Source organism: Hemibagrus wyckioides, linkage group LG03 (assembly GCF_019097595.1).
Source record: "Hemibagrus wyckioides isolate EC202008001 linkage group LG03, SWU_Hwy_1.0, whole genome shotgun sequence".
Classification (NCBI taxonomy): Eukaryota; Metazoa; Chordata; class Actinopteri; order Siluriformes; family Bagridae; genus Hemibagrus; species Hemibagrus wyckioides.
This window is the reverse complement of record NC_080712.1, coordinates 21,502,570-21,529,224: the sequence shown is the minus strand read 5'-3', so window position 1 is coordinate 21,529,224 and position 26,655 is coordinate 21,502,570. Positions and strand designations below refer to the sequence as shown.

The 26,655-nt window shown below is 39.3% G+C and overlaps 1 protein-coding gene across 12 annotated transcripts in view; it reads left to right on the top strand.

Moving 5' to 3' along the window:
• The window catches only part of slc4a11 (solute carrier family 4 member 11), a 48,539-nt gene that overhangs the window by 10,174 nt on the left and 11,710 nt on the right, over nt 1–26,655 (top strand). For 4 of the 12 annotated variants that reach the window (XM_058386301.1, XM_058386300.1, XM_058386303.1 and 1 more), the window contains exons 2-10: nt 12,718–12,768; nt 16,021–16,143; nt 18,234–18,277; nt 18,444–18,672; nt 21,257–21,289; nt 22,911–22,992; nt 23,665–23,788; nt 25,044–25,253; nt 26,492–26,545. In XM_058386301.1, the coding sequence (XP_058242284.1) occupies nt 12,718–12,768; nt 16,021–16,143; nt 18,234–18,277; nt 18,444–18,672; nt 21,257–21,289; nt 22,911–22,992; nt 23,665–23,788; nt 25,044–25,253; nt 26,492–26,545 (950 nt within the window). Of the gene's footprint in view, nt 1–6,805; nt 7,043–12,717; nt 12,769–16,020; nt 16,144–18,233; nt 18,278–18,443; nt 18,673–21,256; nt 21,290–22,910; nt 22,993–23,664; nt 23,789–25,043; nt 25,254–26,491; nt 26,546–26,655 lie in introns of those variants that run through there. The other 8 variants (XM_058386310.1, XM_058386305.1, XM_058386309.1 and 5 more) reach the window with 6 other exon arrangements.

Here is a 26,655-nt window from a genome sequence, read left to right as displayed (position 1 = left end):
CCACTTATTTGATTTGTTTTAAGCTGTTGTGTAATCTGCTTGTGCTGTGTTGCAATACAATACTTCTATGAAGTAATCTGTATAGTCATTAGACCAAGACTGTATCGGACAGTTTTCCACTGCCTGAAGCATAACCATCCATAGTATGTTCATTTATGGTACCAAATGTACTTACATGAGCACATTGCAATGAGATTGAGTCAAATGGTTCAGATTCAAGTGAGAGTCTGGGCTTTCATTAGCTGCTGATATTGAAATAACAAAATTATTTAGATAAAATTAAATTTTAAAATGGCATTAACTTTACTGAGGAGTGCATTCTGACTGGTTTCTACATGGTATGGTCAAAGGTTTGTGGACATCTGACTCTGTCATCTATTAGCACTATACCAATACTGGATAGGGCCTCCCTTGTTTACTCTCAAAACATTTCTTCAGTTTTTCATAGAATGGATTCCACAAGATGTTGGATATATTACTTTGAGATTCAGCTCCATCTTGATACGACTGCATCACACGATTCCTGCAGATTATTCCCAGATCCCAAAGGTTTGCTACTGGATTCAGATCCAATGACTGGCAATGCCAGTGAAGAACAACTGAACTCATTGTCATGTTCCTGAAGCCAGTTTGGGACTGCATTTGTTTTGTGAAATTGACATGGTGTTGGAACGACCAGAAAATGGGTAAACTATTAGAAGATGGGTAACATGTGGCCATGAATGGATTCACATGGTCAGCATCAATCTTTAAATAGTCTGTGGCATTCAAGTGATTATTGATTGATATTATTGGCCCAAAGTGTGCCAAGAAAACATTTCTCACACCATCACAGCAGCCTGGACTGTTGGCACAAGGTAGGTTCGGTCCATAGATATATGCTATTAGCACCAATTCTGACTCTAACATCTGTGTGCTTCAGCAGAAATCGAGCTTCATCAGACCAGGCTATATTTTTCCAGTCTTCATCTGTCCAGATTTTGTACGTCTGTGTCCAATGCAGCCTCAGCTTTCTGTTCTTGGCTGACAGAAGTGGAACCTGACATCGACTTCTGCTGATGAACCCATTTGCCTCAAGGTTCGACTTGTGCATTCTCAGATGCTTTTCTGCATACCACACTTGTACAGAGTGGTTGGTTAAATTACTGTAAAATTCTGTACTGTACTGTACTATCAGCTTGAATCAGTCTGGTCATTGCTCGGTGAGTGTATGTGCTCATCCTAGTGAGTGTATGTGCTCATCAGCTGCCCTCTGCTGTTATAATAACTTCCACTCTTCTAGGCTGTATTGTGCAAGTTGACGAAGGAATTTACTTGGGACTTGACTTCTTCCTACTTCTGCCTATGAACAATACATTTAATTTAATTACTGTGCAGCCTGGGCTGATGCAACAGAAAAGCATTCTAATGCAGCATGAGCAGTAGTTGCAATATGCGCTCGGCTAACTTCATGTATCTCAGAGAAAACACGTGTTAACCTTCACCCTCCCTTTTTGGTAGCGGTTATTTAATAAGGGAGAGCTGGCTGGCTCGTTTCTGTTTAAGGCACCTGTTTTTTGCTATAGTATAGCTAAAGAATTGGTGCTGACTCTGTCACTGCTTCTACAACATGAAGTCAAAACATTATACAGATTATATTTGTATGTTTTCATATGATGACAGGTACAGTTAATAGTCTCAGCCTCAAAGGTCACGTCTACGAACCTTTGGTTGAACGTCTGATGCATATGGCATACAAAATAGGAAACACTTCAGGATTTTCAGGACATGTGTGTCACGTTTTATAAAGGTCTGCTCGAATCAAAGCATTTGTGATGCTCTACTTCCCCACAACTTCCTAAAATGAACAATCTACGGTTGCACACCGGTCTGTTTTTGTAGGGACATCGGTTTTAGCGACCCTAAACATGATGCTGAACAAAACAAACTGTGATTGGTTGCTTTACATGTCAGTCAGACACCTTCTTGGGCAGTCCTTAGCTGATAAAAGTTGCTATGGAGTCTTTGGCTACGCAAGACTGCATAATTAATAACTACTATTTTATGTGCTAACTACTGAATCCATATGGATTCGTAGATTGACAAAGACGTAATAGTTGCTAATTTTGTCTTGAAAGAGTCAGAAAGCTGTTCAGTAATCTGTTAAGATACCTGCTGATATTTCCTTTCTGAAAACATTTGTTTCTGTGTTTGGGTTTTTCGCTCAGATTCTTCAGTCTCCATAGGTGACAAAGCAGTGCTGCATTTTGTGCAGTCAAAAGTTTCCCTGATGGAAATGAATCCCATGTTTAATCAATTGTTTCATTAGGTTTGAGTTATTACCTGACTTTGCCACTATTAGGCTACGGCATTTATTGCACTGGGAACTGTTTTCATCTACTTTTACGAAGCACAGCCAGGCTCTAGTCCTCTGTAACAAGTTGATGTGCTGCCTTTTCACTCCCTGTGCAGCAAGAAGCCAGTCAGTCTTGGTAGAACCAAAATGCTTCAGGAGTAGAAAAGGAGTAAAAATGAACATGTTCCATCACTAATTCATTAAGAATCTCGCTGAGAGACAGTCAGATTTTGTCTTATAAGTCTGTTTAGGTGTTAATAAATGTCAATCCAGTTGTCCTAAATTCAGGAGGTCATTGATCTGATAATGTTAAAGCAAGAGCACTAGTTTAAAAGAATATTGCAGTTTTATAGCATGATGTTTATCAGAGCTTTTAAGTAAAAAAATTATAAAATTACCAGTACAGAAATTGTCTCCCACAGGATTCCCACTGGGCATATTATGAGACAGCAAAATTGCTTTGTGAAGCTCTAAGACAGCAATAAATTATTCTCCAAACTGTTGTGCAGAACATTAGAGATGTAATTTTGGAAACTTTTGTTCCTGACTGCAGTGTAGCATGTCACACAAATAGTTAGATAAACAGGAGAGATGCTGTACAGTCACGATTCCTGCAGGCTTTTCAGGTGCACTTTCATGCTGTGAATCTCCTGTTCTAATACATCCCAAAGCATTCAGATCCAGTGACTAAAAAGACCACTGAAGATTAACTGGACTCATTATCATGATCATGAGACTGTATTTGCTTTGTGACATGGTGCAGTATCATGCTGGAAGTGACCATTAGAAGATGGTAAATTGTGGACATGAAGGGATGGTCAGCAACAATACTCATTCAGTGACATTCATCACACCATCACACCACCCCCACCAGACTGAATTGTTGACACAAGGCTTTCAAAAATGAATAAGTTGTATGTGTGATCTTTTTTTTAAATAAATACTTCACTATATTCAACATTACAAGCACTGGCAAATTTCACCAATAACAATATGGAGAAACACAAAAGATAAGTATGACTAAATAATAATCTTTATATGTTAATATAGATAACAATTCTTCATTAGAAGAATAATTTTTTTAATGAGAATCAGACATGTTTCTGAGCAGATTCTCAGATTACCGCCGGACTTCTTGAATAGACTTAATGTCAATGCAGGCACAAACTCGCTTATAGAAAATGGTTCCCTCTGGTATCCTAAATGGCTTATTTGGTTTGTTTGGCCTTAATGAATCTATAGTATGTCAAACACTGCAGCAGAGGGTTTCTCTATCAGAAAAGGTTCCAAATAGAAGAACCATGGAAAGCTAGCACATTCAGCCACCCAACTAATTCTTGAGTAACCAAGAATCAAGGAATCGAGATTGTGTCGCCGAAATAAAAGCTAGCAAGTTACAAATAGCTCCAGTTATTGGCACGCTTGGTAAAGATTGGTAAAAAGGTTAAGAGAACCTTGATAAAGACTTTGTGGATAATGAGCTTAGAAAAACATTCCTTCATTCATCAACCTGCTTATATAATGCATACATGAAAGCGTGTTGACCTTCATAAATCAGGTAATGGCTATAAAAAATAGCTACACGCCTGAAATGCCCATATTCACATTAATTAAGTTTTAAACAACAAGAACCATAATGAACCTGCCTGGGAGAGGATGCAAGTGTTTCTTTGCCCCCACCATGCACTGAAGTTGCTGGTTAATGAGGCAGAAATCGCTGCAAGGGTCACAGTTGGAGATTTGCAGAAGATGGTAACATTTTGGCTTCATCAAATCTCCAAATCTACTAAATTAGATGCCAACTCTGTGCCAACAAACTATTTGGAGGGTGTGCCAGAAGAAAGACATCCCTTTCATCTAACCACAAATGTAAGTTAAATAGATACTAATGGAACTTTGACTAAAACTGGGTTTTATGGTGAGGTGAGATTAAAAAAAAAGGCAACAAACACTCAAGGTGGGTTTTGGTGTGCCTTGTAAGAATACATGGCATTAAGGACCCCATGAAGTACCCAGAAGAAATGTTGCATGACCACAGAATGAAGCTTTTATCATGTCCCTCTCAGTCCCCTGACCGAAACCTGTGGAGTGAGGTGAAGAGGAGACTCCACAAGAGATGACTGATTACTCATCAGGCACTGTAGGAGAAAACCTGATGCAATAACACAGGTGTTGCAAGTGTGCTAATATTGTGACAAGTTTGTTTTTATAAGGGTTATTTTTACTTTTAAAAACAAATACGTGGCACAAAGGAAAATCATTTCCATCTTCAGGAAATTACGAGTTTGAATCCCAATAACACCACAGCCGTCTGTGGCCGGGTGTCAAGAGAGCAAATTTGGTCACGCTCTCAGGGTGTGAGGGGTGCCATTACTTTCTTCCTCCGGTCAGTCAGAGTGACACTAGCCAATTGTGGCCATCTGTGTCCTCAGGTATGCAGATGAGGGCAGGTAGCACTTGTGTCCACGTGTTATGCTGCCCTGTGACATAGCAGCAACAGATTAAAAAAAGATGTGAGGGATGGATTCAGTGGAAGTACATGTTTGTCTCACCCTCTACATTTGGTAGATGTGGTCGGGGGCAGGGTGGGTTTTGAGGGTAGTTAAACTAATGGGTAGGAATTGAAAGGACCAAATTGGGGAGGTAAATAAAATAACACAATATTTAAAACAAAATGAACAAATTTATTAAATCGTTCACTTTTTACCCCGGTCAGGGTCATGATGGATACTTAAATCCAAGCACTTGTACTTTACAAATCCATGGTCCTCATTTCTGTTCTTGTATAATGCACTTTATGTGCATTTCTGTGGTATGAAATCCATACTCTGTTGTTCAGCTGGCAGTTTAGTTTCACAATGCAGCTCTTAATGGGGATTTGTACAATAACAGTGCTGCAGCAGTATGTATGCGCACTGTGTAGTCTAGCATGTCTTTATTCTCAGAGCAGCTGTGATGTCTTAGCTGCATAGGACCTGCACAACATCTCTAATGAAAGAGACAGAGAGAGAGAGAGAGAGAGAGAGAGAGATGATAATCTTTGACTGAAAACTGTTAAGTGCACAAATGCTTGTACATAACTCCAGCTGTGCATTCCGCCCTTAGCCCTGTCATTCTCTCATTCTCTTTGTCTTTGCCTCTCTTGTTTCTCAGTCGTGGATGTTAAGCCCGGAGCTGTAAATTTTCATTATTATTGTCAGAGACAGACAGAGTGTGTATGGTTCTGTGCGCGCCTGGCCCTCCTGTGTTCATCTTGTATGTTTGGTACTGTCAGAGACGCAGAGAGAGATTATGAGACAGACACATTTTGCATTTGGTGCTTCTCATTTCAGCTAGGCCTGTAGGAGGAAACAGAGCATCAAAAGATATGCAAATGGCTTTGTGGTTTAGAAGCATGCAAACCACACATATGACTATTGCTCAATGATGGGGGGGGGGACTAATTTTTTTAAAAATTTTTTTTAAACCCAAGTCCCACTGAGTTTCTCTTGCACTGTTTTCTTGCATTGTTTGTAATCTAAAGCCCGAGCTTTTTGAAGCCCACAAGCACCAACTTCATTCTCACGTCTCTCTGAAGAACTTGTGAAAGACTTGTGCAAGAATCAAACTTATTTGAATGGAACATACATGAGGACATGAGTTTAGCATCTAGAAACTCACACACACACACACACACACACAGACACACACACACACACACACAAAATGATCTGCTTTGCGAGTTCTCACTTCCTGTTTGTGAAAAGAGCTTGTCCTGTGTGAGTAATGCAGCTCAAAAGGCATCCCTGCCATACCTGCCCACAGTGCCTGTGAAAACACAAAGTACACAGCTTAGTCCAAAATGGGTTTAGCGTTCTTTCTTCCCCAGATATTGCTATCCAACCAAATATAAAGACAGGCACTTTCCCTTACTGTGAACGAAATGCTTTTGCATCAGTTTTGACTTGAGTAGAATTTACAGTGCCGCCAGAGACTCAACTCTCCTTTCTCTCTCTCTCTCTCTCTCTCTCTCTCTCTCTCTCTCTGATCTGGCTTTGATCATGGAGTGTCTGCGCTGTTTACTGTGTATGTGACTAAACAATACATCGAGATATCTGGAACAGGAAAGAAACAGACATAGCTTATCTGTGTATAAATATCCTCATAGTAAAATAAAGAATGATGAATTAGTGAGGATTAGTTATATATGCATATGTGTGTGTCTTCAGCTGTTTGCTTAGTGTGAATCATATGTGTATGAGCATTGAGTATGAGATTAACCTTTGTCTTACGTGATTCCAATAACACACGTCATTCTCCAGTGCTCTCCTGCATTGTGTTGTGTAGTACAGTGAGCCCTGCAGTCCGTTTGCTGTACAATAATTTCAGACCAGGAAGCATGAGGGTGCAGTCACACTCATCCCCACCGGGTGATTTAACGCTGAAGCTGCCACAGTACCACTTCCTCCATCGGTTATTAAGTTGTACCTACTTCCTGCAGCCTGGGTTTTCACCGCTTTTTCTTTCATACCAGGATCTGTGAAAGTGGTGAGCAACTAGTGTTAGTACAACACTCATTACCTGAAATATTTGTATTAAGAGTTTCTGGGAGATGATTAGATGATACACAAAGCCTCCAGCTGCAACTCAGTTTCCAGTGAAAGGTCATTTTAGGTGGAGGAAGCAGAGTACACCGCAAGGCCTGGGGGAAGGCTGCAGGGGCTACCGGTGAGTAGGAACAGCAGCACATAAGGACTTAGCCTGTACCGTATACAGAACACATAGCATCACTGCCACTCCTTTGAACAAGAGAGACAGCTTGTACACCGAAAGACCAACAGGAACTGTTTGTGTTCCCGTTTCTTCAAATCTAGGCCAGGCTCAATGTACAGGTTTTTATAAAGGTAGAAAATTCTTTTTCCATGCCTTTTTGTGATTGACTGCTAAGGATTATCGTTGATTGAAAGCATTTGTCCTATCCTTTTTTTTTTTTTTTTTTGAAAACTCGTGCATCTAAAAATAATGTGCAGGACGACAGCGGTGGCCTTGGTGCTAACCTTGTGAACAAAACTAAGTCGTTTGAATTTTATGACTTTATTATATAGCTCTGATAAATACAGACATTCCTGGACTGACAGGGTTTTTTCCCGCTATTGTCTCAATCACAAATTAAATCTTGTTGGCACCAGAAAAAAAAAACAGAAGAAAACTGCATATAAAAATGCATTGGGTGTCTAACAGTATTGATTTAATTTTCAATTAAGTAAAAAAAAAACTAGAGAAATTTATATAATAAATAATCATATCATAATCACATTATCAATTTACAACTATAGAACTGTAATCTCAGGCTGTTTATTTGGCTGGCTTATTTCCTTAAAAAGATGTCAAGGCATGGTACAGGCAACAAAAACTTAACATGGACTGGAATACACAACTATGGAATTGGACAAATGGGAACAATACTTGACAGAGCATGCCGATGTAGGAAAATAATGCACACTGGGGGTGTGTGATGCAGCATGACGCACAGCAGAGAACGTATTTTTAAATCTGTTCGTCCTTTAAATCTGTTTGTTAGATTATGTGGAAAGTCCACCATACACGTCCCTTTGTCTGAGCTGTTACTATAGAAACAATAAGGCATTTGAACGAGTGCATTTCTACTAACCTATCGCTCATGTTACTGCCAGAACTACAAAAATTAAGCACACTTTCTGACCGGTCAGATTCAACCATTCAGTCACGCAGTGGTATAAGGAATTTATTTTAAATTAAAAGCACATGATTTTTTAAAAAAAATTTTTCCAATTTAAATGTGAACTCTTTGTCACATCTCATTTTAACTAAAACAATGACAATGAGAAAATCAAGCCGCTTTGATGTAATGTGACGCTGGTGCTCACATCTCATCAGTGCGCTGCTCCGAAAGGTATGAGAGCACACCGTGTGCTGCATTTTAGCATGTGTTTACTGTTTAGCGTGAAACTGTTTTAGCTTTTACTCATTTCGACTCTTTTCTCCATTATTCAAAAAGTTGTGTGTGTGTGTGAGAGAGAGAGAGAGAGAGTGCGGTCGTGTTTTCTATCGCTTCTGTTTACATGAACTCGGTGCGAAACGACAAACCTTTTTTCTGTGTTTAGTCTGACAGCTCAGTTTGCCTTCTGGTTATCTAAGCAAGAAGCCTGTTGCAACTGAAATCTGTCGATCTGTTTTTTTGTGTTTTTTAAAATGGCCCCAGAGTCTGAAAACATCTTGCCTGGTGTAATAGTAAGAGCAGTTCTGCTGCGCTCAGCGGCTTCACTAAAGAATTATGTTATATATCCGTTTTTGTTAAGTAAGCAACCACTTGATTATAAAAAGCTATGGGGTCATTTTTCTTACATCACAGCGTGGTTAAATTTCGCTTGCATGTTACACCACATCATTTTACCTGGTGTGTGTGTTATTTGCTGCACAGTCATAAGCAACAGTATTGATTATTAATCATTGCAATGACAAATACAGTCCCTGTGCACTTTATTAGAAACACCTTTACGCCTACCAATTCATACAATTTTCTAATCAGCCAACTGTGTGGCAGCACTGCAACACATAAAATCATGCAGACACGGGTCAGTGGCTTTGGCTAACGTTCACATCAGCCACCATTTTAGTTTTTTAGCTATCATTTTAGCCACAATTTAGTTTTTCTAAATTCTGGTGTGATCTGAGTGATTCTGACCATGGCATGTTTGTTGGTGTCAGACAGGCGGGTATGAGTCTTTCTGTAAAGGCTGATCCTCTGGGATTTTCACACAGAGCAACCTCTATGGTTTGCTCAAAATGGTGCAATAAAGAAAAATCACCCAATGAGCTGCAGTTTTGTGGAACACAACAAATCAAACCTTGAGGCTGATGGGCTACAGGAGCAGAAGACTGAGATGGGTTGCACTTCTGTCAGCCAAGAACAGAAAGCTGAGGCTGCCTAGTCTGATGAATCCTGATTTCTGCTGAAGCACACAGATGGTAGGGTCAGAATTTGGCACCAACAGCATGAACTCATGGACCCAACCTGCCTTGTGTCAACAGTCCTGGCTGGTGGAGGTGGTGTGATGGTGTGAGGGAGTGTTTTTTGGCATACTTTGGACCATTAATACCAATCATCAATCATCGCTTGAATCTGTGTATTATTTCTAACCATGTGCATCCCTTCTTTGCTACAATTTATCCATCTTCTAATGGTCATTTCCAGCATGATACAGCACCATGTCACAAAGCAAACAATGAGTTCACTTGTTCTTCAGTGCTCTTTCCAGTTACTGGACCTGAATCCAGTAGAACACCTTCGGGATGTGGTAGAACAGGAGATTTACAGTGTGAAAGTGCACCTGACAAATCTCCAGGAATCGTGTGATGCAGTCATGTCAACATGAACCAGAATCTCAGAGGAATGTTTCCAACATGTTGCAGAATCCCTGCCATGAGAGAAAAGTGAAGCATTACCCAGTATTAGTATGTTGTTCCCTAAAGATTGCTTGCGTATGTTACAGCTAAACATTTTCAGTTCATCATATTTAGTTAGTATTTGTGGAAGTAGCTTATTGTTATGAAAGAATAGTGACCTATAAAGAGTAGATCCACAAAATCAACATTGTTAAAATTGTGAATATTTATTGGCCTTACATTTGCATTTAGAGGACATTTCAGAAATGATAACATTAGTGGAATATTTGTCTACTGTTCCACTGCTCCACCCACATCAGCACAGTTTCAGCACATTTCTATCCCCAGAAAAAGCAGCTGGATGAAAACATGAAGAAAATGGCTTACATCAAACTAAATCATCAGTACACCGGCATCTTTAAGTTGCACTTGCACACAAAAAAAAAATGTGCATGTGTAGAGGGACTTTCACACGACCCCCTGTTTCTGAGTCAGGGTTGTCCACTCCTTCTCCTGTGAGGATGTGACCTTCTAATCTGACCTATGAGCAGGTTCCTCTCCACCATAACTGCCACTCAAAATGAATCCCAGCTCCTGGAACTATGTTTACACTTTCTCTGGCCTTTTTGGGTGATAAAGGTCACAAAATCTAGCAAGAAACAGACATTCAGTAAACACGTCAAACACACTTGTAGTTATAAATGCTAGAGTGAACCCAAGATTACATAATGACTTTAGGACTATATGACGTGTAACGAATTGTTATCAAGGTGTAGTTATAAACAACCAAATAGATTTAGACTTAAAAATCCAGCCTTTACTTAAGAATGTCTGCATTGCCGTTGGTTTGAGGAAATAAAACACAGATGGACTGATAGACATCGATCATTGGCTGTAGCAGCCGCAGTCGGCAGTGTCACAAATCCCAATCCTGTTGCCTTTAGCCTGTCACAGCGGGGCGTGCGTGATGCCACAGAGGGAAATTATTGTTCCATGTCAGGACCTGATGTTTGTTTTTCATTATTCGGTTTTAGAGCTGAAGGTTCAGTGATTCCAAGTGATCAATAGACAAGTGTTATATCAGTGGTGTGATATGTGTGTGTCTGTGTGTGGATGTGCTTGTGTTTTAATTGACTAGAACAGTTAAAGGTTGTCTGTTTTTGTTGCATTTTTGTATGAGTGGTAATAAGGATGATATGTGTCAGGAGCCGCCAAAATGAGACTGACATGATGTGGTGTTTACAGCAGATTCTGCCAGATTTACGTTAATAATGCTTTTGAATCGAGTTGGAATGTCGCACAGTCGAACCAATATTTTGTACGTTTTTGTAAGTTCCCCCTGTTACAGAGGCCAAAACAGAGGTTAAAGTCAGCACCTTTTATTTTTTTCGTGTGTTTCTGTGGTCTTGTAAGCCTGTCATTTAAAGGCATTTGTGGTTGAACTTCCAAAAGGTGGCCTTCCCACAGGCATCATGATCCTGATGGAGGTTTGCTGTTAACCATCAGGAGTCGCTGGTTCGAGTCCATGCTGGAACTCCGGGGGATTTGGACCATGTACATGATGGTTTTATCGCCCTTGCCTTTCCACTTGACACTGGCATAGCGCCTATGAGAGAGGCACTTAACCCCGAGCGGCAGCAGAACTGCTGTACTAGAGAGATGGCAAGGTAATTTGTGTTTGCCCATAAGTGTTTTTGATACATAGTTTTATAGCAGGGTGTGTGTCGAGGCTCTGTGAGCATGTTTCAGGGAACGTGTGTTTCTGTTTAGATGGAGAGAGTCAGAAGGAGCTGGAAAAAGACATGCCTGACAATTAGGGAGTTAGAAACTGGAGGGAGAGAAACCTCAGTCACGGCTGACTTCACCTCATAAATATCCCCTTAAGCAGCACCAAATGAATGTAGGGCACAGGTGTGGAAATGTGTGTGGGGTTTGTCTGTCTCTGCATGTACATTTCAATGCACTGGTGTGTGTGTGTGTGTGTGTGTGTGAGAGAGAGAGAGAGAGAGAGAGAGAGATAGGGCATTATTCTTTTTTACAGTCCAGCATCAGGTCTGCTTGTTTCAGGTGTATATAACAAGGTGTGTGTGTGTGTGTGGGTGGGTGGGTGTGTGTGCCCACATGCAGTGATGTAAACTTCTAATTTGCCATTCAGCAGGATGTGAGGCCGGAGGCCACACATCATACTTGTTACTGCCGTTTAAGGCTCAAATACAAAAGAGCTTTTGAAGAGGTAAAAAACAAACAAACAACCCAGAGATTCTACGTCTTTTTAAATATGCTTTGCAATAAAATAGATCATTAATCTGAATTCTTTATTCCACTGATTTGATTGAACAAAAAGCACTTAAAGATTACAGCATTCTGGTTTATTTCACTGTTTGGAGGAAGCCATTTCGTGTTCACTACATAAAATTCCAAATCTAGTGGAAGTTCGTCACACTGAAACCGTTACTACACATAGTACAGGCTGTCAGTCAGTCTGTGTGTTGCATGGCAACACACACCACTTTATCCAGCATCTCTGTTCAATGACGGAGCAAAATCTGGCCATATTGTGACTGAAACTCAGCTACTCAATATTAATGCCGTGTTTATAAGCTGTTATATAAAAGTAATATCACACTTACAGTCATGCTGTAGCGTGGAATATCAGCACAGCTGCGATGACCTGTAGCACTCGATGTAACACACGATGATATCCAGTACAACAGCACTCTTGCTTGCACAGCAGAATTGTTGATCCGTTATTTCACAAACAGATTAAAAAGGAATGATATTATTCACATATCATCTACGCATATTTTTGTGTAACAATAACAAGATTTGAAGACGTCTTGTTTTTAACACATTGTTTTTAATAGTTAATGGTTAGATGAGATTGTTTTTAGAGTTCCAAAGTTATGATATGGGAATGTTTCATTTTTGTTATTGAGATGTGTGTGATTGTTATGTCTTTGTTTATTTCTGAATTACAGAGGCTCCGTCCTCGGTCATGGCCAAGAATGGATACTTCTATCAGGAAATGGGTGAGTGTGTGTGTGTGTTTCTGACTATTATAATTTTGTCATGTCTTGAGAATATTTGCAATACTTAGTGGAAACATAAATATATATATATATATATATATATATATATATATATATATATATGTAAGTCTTTGTTGCACATTGTGAAGTGTCATAAAGATGTCAGACATCATCGGTCAGGATTGGTCAGTGTGGTGTGTGGGCTTGATGGTTCTGATTGAATCGGAGACCTTTGAAACTTTTGTTGAAACCTCTTTTTTGTTGTAAGTCATCCATCCAATGTTGCACCCTAATCATAGCCTGTGTTACATCATCATCATTACCATTAGTTATTAGTGATTAATGTATTACACAAAACATTTGTGCAAATGCATTTTTATATTTTTATAAATATTTTTCATTTCATTTCATTGTCTGTACCGCGTATCAGATCTATTCTCGGGTCACGGGGAGCTTGTGCCTCTCTCAGGCGTTTTTATAAATATAAATTTTTATATATTATCTACAATATGTTTAAATATATTTATAGATAGATAGATAGATAGATAGATAGATAGATAGATAGATAGATGACACAGTGAAGGAAAACAGTGCAAGTATAAAGTGTCTTTATTAGTTAGTCTACCCTTTAATTATTAGTATACCAAGCCAGGAAAACAACTTGGCTAGGATCCTACACATCATCTTTTTCCTCCTCATCACACCCAGTGTGTTTCGTGCCCTATGGATGGAGGCATTGTCATCCTGGATGAGACCAATGTTTTTACACTAAATCAGGATAGAAATGTTTCATCATAGGGTTAAGGTGATCAGTAAGAATAACTTTGTATTGATTTGCAGTGACCTTCTCTTTAAATGGTCAATTCTATCTATCTATCTATCTATCTATCTATCTATCTATCTATCTATCTATCTATCTATCTATCTATCTATCTATCTATCTATCTATCTATCTATCTATCTATCTATCCATCCATCCATCCATCCATCCATCCATCTTTCTTTCTCTCTCTCTCTCTCTCTCTCTCTCTCTCTCTCACACTCTCTCTCTCTATATATATGCATCAACTAGATTGTAAGGAGGCGTACTCCCCCCCCTTCACCATTTTTTCTTTTACTCAAAGTCAGTTAAATGTTTGTAATTATTTCCTTCTTAATATGCTTTTTAGTTGGAGTTTAACATACTTTCATCAAATTTATTTTTTTTATTTTTACTTTATAATTGCTATTTAATGCAAAGCCACGTCCCACGCATTAAACCATGTTTCATCTTCATTAAAATTAATTAAACCTACAGCATTTCATATAATTCCTGGACATGCGATCGATGCAGACCATTTTAATCAAAGAAAGATTTGTCTGGAAATTTAAGCATTGCACATGCATTAAGGTTAATCTAGCACACTGAATGCAGAGCTGCTTTCCTAATGCTAACTGAAATCATACAACTATAAGAGTAAAATTGTATACACGTAATACAGCATAAACCATGCCTCTTATCTCAGAGAAATACTAATAAGTATTAGTGTAGTGTTCCTAATGAGTTTAAATGAAAATGTTTGTAGTTACTATCATTAAAAACTGCATTTGAATTTCTATTTTATATCTCAGTTTTATTTAGGTTAGCAATTCTTCAGTTTAGTTTTTAGGGTTAGGGTTATGGTAATACCGTGTAGTCAGTTTGGCTGTTTTGCAACTATGCACACGTGAATGACTCAAGTCCATGTGTACACATTCAAATCAAATCTCAATGCAGTATTTGCATCATCTGATTGATTTGCTCATACCTTTTAATTAATATTCTGAAGAGACATTTCACCAGAGCTGTTAATTTGTTCATGAATGAGATAAAGTTTTGAATGCAATCATTTAGAGATATTTTGAAACCTTGAGATGGAAAATCGAGTGAAAGAGTGAGGGAGAAAGAGAGAAATTTCCAGCGCGGAGGGAAAAAAAAAAACTGTCCGAGCGCGAGGCATAGTCATTTCCCATGGATGAGGATTAGCACTCCGTCTACTCCTCTCCAGCGTTCCATAGAGAATAATAGAATAGCTTATCGAATACATGAATAAATGAATGGACAGATATGAGGCTGATATCCACAGCACAGAGCCACAGCACAGAGCCACAGCCATGTCAACAAAAGAGGGAGATTTTAGTAATGGCGTGTATTCACATCATTGGAATATCAACTTGTGAGCGAGCGTTTCATTTGATTCACTGCTAACATGTCTTCATAATCACAGGTCTTTAATAAGATTTTTTTTTTTTCTGATTTATTTTATGTAACACACCCGGTTTTGGAGCTGACATAATGGTTATGCTGAGTCTATATAAATTAACCAAAAAAAAAAATTTACAATGGAAAACAAATGACAGTTTGATTGATTTCAGCTATTAGATAAATAATGACAGTGATGGAATCTATTCAAAAAGGTTAAATGCAACAATGGCATTGCTTGCTCTACAGTGGAAATCTAGAGAAAAACAATTGCAGAGCAGAAACAGCAAACAAAAAAGAGGGGAAAAAATCAATAATTTTTTATATAAAACAGTGACGTAAAAAAAACAAAAAACAAACATTGTGTAATATGTATTTCTAATGTGAACAAAATATTTTAAAGTTTTTGTTTTCATGCAGAAATAAATCTGCACAGGTCACAGAAGTAGTTACGATCTCCTTGTTAATGCTTACTGTACTGTACCTCTGAGATTTATAAAGGCATAACAGTGTTGGCTTAAATCTATGGCAGTACAACTTTATGAAACTCAAGGATGTTACAAGTACGCTTTCTGTATTACATCAGATCTTTGGCTTGCTTCTTTTATATACAGTTCAGATAGTTAGTATGCAGTCAGTGAGGGATGACAAAGGAGCCAAGTCATCAGTACAGAATAGTGTGTATATGTTAAAATATTCCACTGTAAGTATATCAGTACTTTATTGATGATTCAGTATTTGCAGTGTTTGTTACTTGAAAACACAACTTATTGTATTGTAACAAAATCACAGCAACTATTTTTTGATGTTTCTGATAACGAAGCAATATGTACTTTCCAGTGTAATTTATTTTGAAGATCAAATCTGATAATACCTATGATATTAATATTATTTATTAAGACTCATCATTGTGTGACCAGTGACTGACCAGTGTTAGTGTCTTGTGTTTGATTTGAGGTGGAAAATGCAGTGTATTTCCATATTCTTGGTGTAATTGAGTGCATGTGGTCTGTGTGTGTACATGTTCTCAGAGCAGAGGGAGGGAGACAGGCAGGAGGAAGGGAGCGAGGACCGGGAGGAGGGTCAGGACTCTCCTATCCCATCAGGAGATGACATTCATCTCTACGGCAACCAGACACACCAAGGAGGGACAGGTCAGTGTGTGTGTATGTGTGTGTGTGTGTGTGTGAGAGAGAGAGAGAGAGAGTAAGTATGTGTGAGTGTGAGTCTAATCGAGCCGGACCCAGAGCTGTTGATTAGCTCCAGAGATGCTCAGGTTAGCAGGTCAGTTGTTGCCAAGGCAACATTCTCAGGTGCATTGTGATTAGGTGGTGACACCCTTAAACCCACACATGGTGACAGGTCAGCTGCCATCACTCAACCCACCTATATTAAAGAAAAAACGGGAACTGGAAAACCAGAAATGGATCCAGAAAAGAGGTCATTTATAGCCTTTTATGGCTAGAAAGGTTTTATTTATTAATCAGCGATAGTGAATTAGTTATTTGTAAAGCACTGTTTTTGCAGTTATTTCACCATTATTAGCTCTTCTTTTTAAGCTAATTAAAAAATAAGTGAAGCTGCTGCTAAAAAGTGTGATGCCGCTGGTGGCAGTGCTACGAGCAAACACAGCCAGGAGATTTTACAGCAATGCCAAATACCATCTTAAACTTTTCTAAAATCTTGCTGCATGTGTATTTTCTCCATCATTAAGTCACGATAGGTCAAAGCTTTGGTCTGCAATTGCCTTGAACAGTTTTGCACTGAAGTCTTCATTAGTGAACCTATAATGATTTTCCTGATTACATAATTGCACTTGTTTACCATATAGTACACAGTTATAGATAGGAAATGATTTATCATCACAATATTCTGTGTCGCCCAGATGAGGATGGGTTCCATTTTGAATCTGGTTCCTCTCAGGGTTTCTTCCTCATATCATCTCAGGGCGGTTTTCCTTGCCTCCTTTGCCTCTGGCTTGCTGATTAGAGATAAACTAATACATTTATAAAAGTAAAATTTATATCTTGAATTTATATATTTTTAATTGTTTCTGTAAAGCTGCTTTGTGTCAATACAAATAAAACTGAAGTGAATTGCATGGAAAAATTTACTAAATATTGTCATATATGTCAGCATGTGAAACTAATATTTCTTTCATAAAACTCAACTAAAATTATCCCTTTTAATTAATAGCAGTGGACAGGGTGTGCACCTGTCCGTCCAGCCCTGTTCAAACAAATATACTCAGTTTCAATTAAATATACATTTTTCTGCTCCAGCGAGTCTTGAACAGCATTAGATATGCTCATATCAGCGCAAGCAGGGATTGTTCTCGCATTGTTTCATCCAAGCAGATGCTGGGCCACCCCCAACACAAACCCGTCAGCACTCATCTGGATTAAAATCCTACTCAGCTCATCTGACATACTGCAGCCAAACAGGGCAAATTGCGTGCGTGTGAGTGTTTGTGATGACAGGGTATAAGTTCTTTATGTAGGGGTGATCATGTCGGCTGGACAGAAAAATTGCTGCCATTTTCAATAACTTGTTAATCTGTTTCCCACACCCCAGTTTACTGAATCTGAGAGTAGAATGGATTTAATCATTTGAGTTGGATTAATTTGATGTCTGCAATTTGTTGTAAAATCTGTTTGTAATGTGTAAAGACTCAGGGTTCAGATTTATACATGCCAAAATGCACGTTTTAAAATGGTAACTATAAGCGATTAAAAGTGGCTCAGGGGTTACATAACCCTATTAATTTAACACACAGATTTACGGCTCATTAAAATCTTTCTGATACAAAGTTCTGCTTTTAAACCAGGCTTTTTATTCTCAAAGTTGCCCTTTTAATCCCAAACCCATTGCAGCAGCTCTCTAATCTGAGAGCGGAGGCAGAAAAGAGTTAGTGGTGAGCCATGCTAATCCAGGCTGAGTGTCTCTTGGTAGGCATGCAAAAGTGGAAGATTTTCTTTGTGATAAAAGGTCTGCAGCATATAATCTCTCATACAATCTTATCTGATATAATAAGTATGCAACCGTCCTGTCAGAGATTTAAATTTCACTCTGAATGAACCGAAACACTGTACAGAACAAACAAGCAATCAGTGACAAATATGTGTGTGTCAGCCTCTATACCCAAGCACATTAACATGAGCATGTATTTCAGGCTGTGTTCAAATGGTCATTTGTTATGGCCTTTCACACTGTTTCAGTCTTTTTTTGCTCTCTGCACTTCTAGATTCTGATGTCCATGGCTGCGTCTTGCTCAATACATCACGTAGAGTAAGATGTCTTTTTGCTACTACAAACTTTTAACAGTTTACAAATATATGCAGAGTTATGTGGATGATTTCAAATGTTTTATATTGCTCCTATAATCAGTATCTCTGTTGTTCTCTTTATCTTCATGTCTGTATGATTGTGTGTATGTCTACGTGTGTGTTACCAGTATGTAAAGCTGATGAATTTTGAGGAGGAGGTGAGGGCTCACAGGGATCTGGATGGCTTCTTGGAAAGGGCGAGTATTCTGCTGCACGAGGACGAGGCGTCGCTGGACGACGTGCTGAAGACGATGCTCCGGCACATCTCGCAGGACCCGCACACGGCCGAGCCTGGCTGCAACTTTGAGGAGATCATGAGCTCGCTGTTCACTGATGCTGGCTCACAGGAGGTCAATGGTAAGGGGGGAAAGGAGAAAAAATATGAGTGTGTGAAAGAGCGCTTGGATTAAAGCATTTAAAAAAAAGGTTAGCTCACCAGGGCATTAGCACACGATGCTGGAGTGATTGACACAGGGGGGACGCTAACCACAGCCCTCATGACAGCTATCATTCACTCTTTTACTTCTTTGTGACCAGCAGCACCACATTTTGTAGCTTTTCAATGAGTGTAAGTAGTTAACATTTGAAAGAAGGGTAGCACAAAAAAGAGGTGGAAATAGAGACAAAAGGAGAAAAATTAAGAGGAAATAGACTTGAAGGATGTGCAGCATCACGTTGACAGCGAGAAAGTCGGCCGTCCTTTCCCCACACATCTCAATCTGGAATGTGCTAGGGAGGGGTCAGAGGTCAGGCCTGACTCCGAACAAACCGTGACAGGGCAGGCAGGTGATAATAGCTCACTTGTGTCTACGCATTTACACATCACCACTCACTGTAACTGTCATAGCTTCCCAAAGGACTCTGGCCCGCATGCCAGGACATGAGCTCCACTTAGCCTTGTCCTGCATTCACTCCACTCAGGATATGTGAGTAATGACTGATGCTAGGATTACACTAATCCAAAGGAAGACACCTAAAATCAAACTTCTGTTAAAAAGGTTGAGATTGAAACATTTTAAATAGAATGAACTGATTATTGTACCTTGTACTAATGACCAGAAGCAGTTAATTATTGTGCAGCTTTAATTCAGACTCTTGATCTGCAAATGAACGTGGGCATCTAGTAGAGCTTAACTGGCTTCTGATGCACCAAGCAGAATTTGTAGCAATCAGCCCTGTGCTAAATGATTAGAAGTTTACCACTGTGCCATTTTGTCATTCCAGTTTATCTCAAATAATGTTCTACTGTAAGATTGTTTTTAGCGAGCATAGAAAAAGCTGATAGAGTGCCAGTCATTACATCTCTGTATGATAGGATTTTGCCGCAAAGTGGAAGTAGCAGTCATCATTGTTTTTTTATAGTCAATTAAATGTAAGTTCTTCAGATTTGTCTTCAGATTTTTCTCTTCACATTTACCATCATAGGCATTTTGCGATGTTTAATATTGTTCTTTGTATTTCCTCATTTAAAGAACAGTGAGGAAAACACAATTAGATTGAGCGTGCTTTCTGAGATTTTTCCCCCGCTACTTTCTACATTTACATCCTTTTAGCAGAAGTTTAAACCACCAGAAGACAGCCGGTTCTGACAGCTCTGTGTGTGTTTCTGTGTTGAGGGGAGGTGTGTGTGTGTGTGCTTGGTGTGTGTGTGTTTTTGTTTGGGTGTGTTGGTGTGTTTTTTATCTTTTAATGTGGACTAAATGTCCCAGTAATGATAGGGTGATAAAGCAGTTTTGACCTTGTGGTCACATTCAAATGTTTTTTTTTTAATAGAAACTTAAACTATTACTTAAAATCTAAAAGCTGTAAATGAGCCAAAAGATTTATTTTAAGTTGCTTACGTGAAGGTGAGGGTTAGGAACAGACATAGCATTAATAAACTGCAGTAAGTTAAAGGAGTGTGCCTTAATGGAGTGTGTGTTAATGGAGTGTGTGTGTGTGTGTGTGTATGCCTTTTTTCCTTTTTTCCTCCTTTGTCTCTTTAGGGGAATGTTCATTAATTTGCCTAATCGCTCCTAAATGTCCCGAAAACTAGAGTCTTATTCATCAAGTGTAATATGGAAATGTCCCTACTCCAGTCCCTCTCTGCCATGTGTATATAAAGTCACCGCCATCTGATCTTTTTGTTAGTAACAATTTCTAGGATTTTATCTAGCACTTCATGCTCAATAGCTGATTCCTTTATTTTTAGAAGGCATACATATATATATATATATATATATATATATATATATATATCATTCAAAGCTAATATGAAGGTGCTAAAACATAGATGATGATTGGATGTTGAACTTATTTCAGAACCACATGGATGATCCATTTCTCCTCTCCCTTGTTGCTAGGATACAAAGCTCACATGTGAGAGAGAATCTTATTAATGACATGGGCCTGAGAGCATGCAAATGAGCTGAAGTGTGATTGGATTGTGGAATGTGAACATCATGAATATGATAATGTTTGATGATATTCTGTGGTGAGGTGATGAATGGAAGCTAATTGTGAGGCTTTTACAGCATGTTATGTGTTTATGTATAAGAAATGTTTCCACTGCACTCATGTGCACGCGCACACGCACACGGACGTTCACACAGACACACACACACACAACACACAGTCTTATCAGGCAGCAGTAGATGAAATTATAGTCAAATGAGAATGAAGTTAAATTTGTGAGCTCTATCACATCTCATTCAAACCAATGTGCAAGTGCAATGATGAGTTATGAAGGAAAATAATAACTGGGTTGGGGTGAGACAGACCTCAGCATCTGCCTGACAGTCCAGTCTCAATTACAGAAAGAGTGTGTATATATGAGTATCAGCATACAATTTTGTGAATCTGAGTTTCGCTGTCAGGTTTTTCTGTGTCTAACCTTATACCCGTTTCTCCTATGTGAACTTTGAACTCTAAGTGTGTCTGTGTCTCCGATTCTCTCATGCAGACAGGTCTCCCAATTTCCTTTTCTATGATAAGGGTAAGGGCATGTGAACAGATGTGACCTGCCTCCCGTCATCATCGTGACATATACCTCACTCCATCAGCTTCTTACGCTCTGTGTCCATCTTTCTTTTGGATTTGAATGACAGTTGTAACTGATCTGTAGGACCATGCTGATTAGTCAATGCTGCTTTATTTGTCGAATGTATCAGCATTTACAAATTGAATTTTGGAAGTGTTTACACTGAGACAGAAAATGTCTACGGACACACACATGCACACACACACACACACACACAAACACACATTTGCATAAAGATTATTATGCAAGCTGCTATACTTTATGTGTGTGTGTGGGTTTTTGCATCTTGGTGGAGACCAAATATATCAACAAGGATAGGAATGTCACCTTGCCTTCATTTATTTATTTATTTATTTATTTATTTTTATTGATTTTTAAAGAAAAACTGCAGCTTATATTTGGAAAACTAAAATTTGTCAAAAGCTTTTGGTTTCTGGGGTTAAGGTTAGGGTTAGTTTAGGTCTAGCATAGTATTAATTAGCTGCATTGATCATGTCAATGGAAGGTTCTCACAAAGATAGTGAGACACGTGTGTGTGTGTGTGTGTGTGTGTGTGTAGGAGGGAGTGCTCTCTATGGACTGATTTGTAAACAGTATCAAGAGCTGTATTCCTTACACTGATGTCATTCTCACCCTAGATCATCCTTTGTCCTTTTCCCTCCTATTCATTCTACCTTTCTTGCGTTCTTCCTGCACTTTTTCTTTGGCCCTCTTTTCCTCTTTCTCGATGGTACTGAGTGTGTTGTCATGGTGATACCCATCCGTCTTGGATGTGAGTGTGTGATGTCTTATTGATGAGACAGTGTGACTGTGTGCCAGAGAAATCCATCCCGCTCACTAAACAGCACACACACACACATACGCACACATACATACGCACACACACACACTTACACACACACACACACATGCATGCACACACCCACATACATACGCACACACACATGCACACAGTTCCTGCCGGCCATTCAGAACAGCTCACACCTGTCACCTCTGCCAGAGGACATGCGCACACTCACACTCACACACACAACCTCACCTACACACACTTGCACACGTGCTCCCAAAGCCTTCTTGCTTAGTATTCTAGACAGTGCATACCTTCATAAGAGAGGATAGAGCACACACTCATGCAGATTGATTAATTTGAATTAAACATTTGCTGCTGTCTTTGGAAAGGTCTTCATTGTCACTCACTTCAGCTGCAGCGTTGTGCACTGGTCTCTAATGTCTTGCTGCTCTCAGTCTGCTTCTTCTTTCATTCAGTGGTCTGTGTCGACCTTTTCATCCAGTGTAAAGTGATAAAAGATTAAGTAGTGATAAATACTTTTTTGTTATTGTATGTCATCTTTATTTCAACATGTCCTTTTTTCATTACTTGTTTTTGCTGGGGAGCCTGGGGCAGAGGGTCTAAACCTATATTCCATGTAAATGAAATGAATGAACATATTTCCATACTCTTCTGGAAACCTTCACCTTATCTGACCATGTATCTATTCCTAAGCCTCTGTCCCAGTCACCTGTCCCAGTTCAGTCCCCTCTCCTTGTTTAACCCCAACCTTTCCCCACCATGCAGTGCACTTGCTGTCGGAGACACTGCAGTGTGTGACAGCTACCGCTACGGGCATCCAGTACCAGCAGTCTTGGCTCTGCATCCTGTGAGTCCACTAAATGCTTCTCAACACTTTCATATAGAGTATGCATATTTTTCGTAATGATGTGCTTATTGATACAGTATTATTATATTAGTAAGCACAATACTATAGCCTAGCTATTTAAGGCTCATGGCTCACTGCCTAATATCTTACAGTAGTGAAATGATGGTTGAAACCAACGCCTATCTTGTGTGGCTGATGCAAATCTGACCTGCGTCTAAAACCAAATGCTGAAACCCGGAAACCTGTTGGGTGTTGACCGGAACTAATAAATAAAATGTTAATAGGAGAAAATATTATAAATGATCAGATTTACCCTTCTTTTGCTCATTCTGCTATAAATCTATCTCTGTGCACATACTGTAGATAGCTGGCTTGCGGCTTTTGTTTAGAAATGTCAAATATCTGTGTCTCATTCCCTAAAAAACTGGTATAAAAAGCTTTAGGTTAAACTCTAAAAATAAGGTAAATGCTTATATTTATACTTTATGTATAAACAGTCAGCGATATGTTAAAAGTACACATTTCTAAAATGACATAAATACTAAAACGTTAAGTATAAATAAAACACTTATACACAGACACAGTAATACAATATTTCAAAGCCACTATGTTTATTGTATATATGGACACATAATATGCGCATTCTGTCTAACACTGTATGACTTCTAACAGTTGCAATGTGAAGACCTTACAAAGGCGGCATGTGTGCATCTCTCGGTTGGACCGGCCTCAGAACTGGGGGGAGAACTGTGCTGAGGTCCGCTACGTCATCCTTATACTTGCACCGCTTAAGATGGTAACACACACACACACACACACATATATATATATATATATGCACACACACTATATATGCTGACTACCATGACCTTCTACATTTCTATCCCCTGAAGCTTTTTGGGATCCCTGCTGTTCTCACAAACTATATTTGAACCATAAATCTGGGTGTTTGTGTTTAGACTCTACTGTAATCACCTTAGCCCCTCTCTCTCCTATTATGTGCTACACTCTACACAGCAGATGCCACTCTCTTTCTCTATCACACACATACAGAGGCACGTTTGTGTGCTCAATTACTCATTTCACTAAAAGCAGGATTGCTTGCTTTTACAGATTTATCTCTCTGCACATTGTGTGTATTAAACTGTAGCAAAACAAACATTACGTAACTTAAAAAAAATAAATAAATGGTCTTATGCTTAGATGTAATCCAAAAGAATTAGATTGCACATTTCTGCCGTTCATATGCTCACAGGAACCGAAAGGATTAGTCACTCAGTCAGAAAGGTTCAATTACAGGAATTATTAAAACACGGTCAAATAATTGCGTCGACTTACTTTGAGTTGTGCTTAATTAATTTAGTTATATAACATGTAACCAATAATTATAATTGAGCTTAAGAATATGAGTACAATGGGAATTTAATATCAGTCATGCCATAAAAAGTGCCCTGTCTATTACAACTCCCCCTCTCTTTTTTCCTCTTTTCTCCTTTCTTCTCTTCTCTTCTCCTCCCAATTCCTCTCCTTTTTCTCCTTTCTTCACTTATATCCTCTCTTTGATTAATTTATCATTTTATATCCTCTCATCATTTCTCCTTATTCTGCTCATCTATTCTATTTTCAACTATCTTCTCCCCTCATCTTCAATTTTTTTTTCTCCTTTCATTTCCTCTCCTCTTTTCTCCTCTCTTTTCTTCTTCTATTCTCTCTTTGATTATCCTCTCCTCTCCTCTCCTCTCCTCTCCTGTCTTCTCCTCTCCTTATCTGTTTTCTCTTTGGCCATCTTCTCCTTGTCTGTCCCCTCTTCAAATATCTCCTCTCCTCTCCTCTCCTCTCCTCTCCTCTCCTCTCCTCTCCTCTCCTCACCTCTCCTCTCCTCTCCTCTCCTCTCCTCTCCTCTCCTCTCCTCTCCTCTCCTCTCCTCTCCTCTCCTCTCTTCTATCCTCCCTTCTACTATCTTCTTATCTCTCCTCTCCTTTTCTCTTCTCTCCTCTCCTTTTCTCTCCTCTTCTGTTCTCTCCTCTCCTCTCCTCTCCTCTCTCTTTCAGAAAAGCACTAAGACAGCAATGGAGTTAGGCCGGACGTTTGCAAGCATGTTCTCAGACATCTCATTCAGGCAGAAGCTACTGGAGAGTAAGACTCCAGAGGAGTTTAAAGAGGCACTGGTCATTCAGAGGTACCATCTGACTGCTGCCAAGCGCAAAACTACCGCTGTTGAGGAGGAAGAGACCGACCCACACAGCCACAAACCACTCAAGGTATATGAGCATATTAGATCACAGTGTGTATGTGGTAGGTAGCTGAGGTTTGGTTTTAACCCTCCCTGTCAGATATTTTTCATTCATAGCGCATGCAGACACGCTTTTCCTTTTTGCTTTTGTTTTACATCACAATTTTCCTGCTTGCATTGTGCTCTTCCTCTCACTTCCTCCTGTGCTGACGCTTGACTTTTTTGAGTGACTGGCTTGTTATTGTCTACTACAGAGCATGTATCAGTTTATGAGAATTTATCTTGTTTACTGTTCATTTTGTGCGTGCACACACACACACACACACGCACACACACACATACACAAATGCATACACATCCATGCAGACCACCATGGCTGAGGTTTCCTGCTTGTAAAAGCCCTCTCCATAAGGAAGTGAAAAGAGGGCCAAATAGTTTTGTTTTTGTTTGATTTTTTTACTCTATCACACATCTGAAGAATGGCAACCAGGTGGAGGATCATTATTTTGTGTGTGTGCTCTTGTGTGTATCAGCGTGTGTGTGTGTGTGTGTGTGTGTACCAAAGGCTATTCATCACAGAAAAACAGCCACAAGAAAGATCATTCCCTTTCCTTCCCCCCACCCCCCCCACGCGCTTTCCTTCGCTCTCTTTCTCTCTCTCGCGCGCACTCTCTAACAAACACATACGTACGCAGGTACATATACACACATATCAGACAGGCAGTGATGTAATAAATGAATTTATTATGTATAGAATGCAATGAATCAAAATCCCCCAAGGCTCTATTTACAAATTGCCTCAGATAGGCTCTGCGTGTCTGTGTGTGTGTGTTATGGAATTCCATGCCGAGACACATTCCTTTACAGAGACAATTCGTTACAGGTCATGAATAAAACGTTTGACCTATTAAGACAATTCATGCTACATTTCTGTTTCTCTCATTCACATTTTCACGTGTCCTGTGTGAATTACACAAACAGCGGTATGTCATTAATATATGAAATCCCTTACAGAATAATACTGGTGCAAAACTCTCAGATTTGGGTTTTGTAAAGCAGACAGCACTGTTCTTCTTCTGATGCTCCAGAGACTTTTGATTTCGATGCATCATTGATCAGCAGCTATTACTACGTCTCAAGCAAGTGTCCAGATAGACGATGGCCATCATTGCATTGTAGTGATTCTGCTAATGCTGTTCTGTTGCTTTAACCTTGTAGTGACATTGTAGTGGGGTATTTCTAATGCTGGGCTGTCTCTCTCTCCAGTCTGCAGTCTCTGCTCACCTTGTGTCTCTCTCTCTGCTGTGCAGGGGGCTCTGTGTGAGTGAGATTCAACTGCGCTTCTGTACGCGAGTGTGTGAAAGTGTCAATGCCTGTATATGTGTGCTTGTTTGGGTGTGTGATTGGCGTGACTGTGTATGTGTATTAGT